The sequence below is a fragment of the Habropoda laboriosa genome, unplaced genomic scaffold, assembly GCF_001263275.1.
Source record: "Habropoda laboriosa isolate 0110345459 unplaced genomic scaffold, ASM126327v1 scaffold200, whole genome shotgun sequence".
Lineage (NCBI taxonomy): Eukaryota > Metazoa > Arthropoda > Insecta > Hymenoptera > Apidae > Habropoda > Habropoda laboriosa.
In genome coordinates, this window is record NW_017100306.1 from 159,227 (window position 1) to 160,607 (window position 1,381).

At 26.7% G+C, this 1,381-nt stretch overlaps 1 protein-coding gene across 1 annotated transcript in view; it reads left to right on the forward strand.

Annotated features, from left to right (window-relative positions):
- Positions 1-592, forward strand: part of LOC108574011 (ectopic P granules protein 5 homolog) — a 33,532-nt gene extending 32,940 nt beyond the window's left edge. The window contains exon 31 of the mRNA XM_017936508.1: positions 241-592. Within this exon, the coding sequence (XP_017791997.1) occupies positions 241-592 (352 nt within the window). The remainder of the gene's footprint in view (positions 1-240) is intronic.
- Positions 593-1,381: the final 789 nt, after the last annotated feature.

The window sequence follows — 1,381 nt, forward strand, 5'->3', positions numbered from 1 at the left end:
ATTTTAAATATAGACATTATTTACATGAATGATAAAATACTATTGTTTTTTTTTTAATATTATAAAGATGCTAATAACTAATGCTGTGCATTAACTTATATATATTCTTTCATTTACTTTATTGATTAAAAAATAAAGTGATAATAATCAAAAAATTTATACATTTTCTACATGCTATGCATAAAGAATCCACATATCTTATTGTATTTTATTTAAAATTTGTATTTTACATTTATGTAGGTGCAAATTTTTAAGTCGTGCAATAGGGGTGTATTGCTTAGCTCAATTGCCTGAATCAAAATCGGAACAACAGTTAGTAAGATTTACACCTCATTCACCTGGAGTAGCATCATCAAGAACAGTTGATCCAGATGTAATGGAAATTCGACCTAGTACAGAAGCTATTAAAGCCATGCAAACTTTAGAAGGACTTGTATTAAACAAACAATACGCAGAGCTTAAAGTATATATAGAGCGATCCATTCAGTTAATCAGAGATCCAGCTAATTCTTTACATAATGCAGCAATGATTGTAGGCAAACTAACAAATGAACTTTACAATCAAAGATATTTGCATGTCTTGATAGATTAATGTAATTATTGTTTTGATAGAGTAGTTTAATAAGTAATTTTGTCCCTTAATTTATGTTTATTTTCTATCGTATAAAAATTAAAAACAGTACTTTTTTACATAAACTCTATAATTCAATTTATATAAACTTAAATTTTATGCAAATCTGTTCATAAACATTTGACTATATATATTGGTTATACAGGGTGCACCATAATATGAGAACATAACTTCAATGATGGATTCAGCATACAAAAATAATAAAAAAAAGTTCATATAAACGTTTGTTCTATTTGACCTTGTTTTCGAGTTATAATCGTTTCGTTATTCCACTAATTTTTTGAAATTGAGCTTCTTTAGAGCCAAATAGATTAGAATTCATTCAATTGTTTATAAGTAACGCTTAATATTTTACGTATGACCTTACTAGCTATTATGAACGGATCAGAAGGTCAATGATAAGACGTTTAGAGGCTTAAGATAGTTACTTCAAACCGAAGTAACGAAGCCGAAGGTAATTACTTCAAACAAGTTTTGTGAAGACAGGTGAACAAATGGTACAATACAAAATCGGCTGCAATTCGGAAACAAGGTCAGATAGGACAAACATTTATATGAACTTTTTTTATTATTTTTGTGTACTGAATACATCACTGAAGTTATACCCACATATTATAGTACACCCTGTATGTTAGTAGTTATTTAAAGAAAAAACAAAGATTGTGTATGTATTATAATTTGTACAAAATATATCATTTTACATTTATGTCATTTTATATATTCAAATATTTGAAAAATAAATATATATAG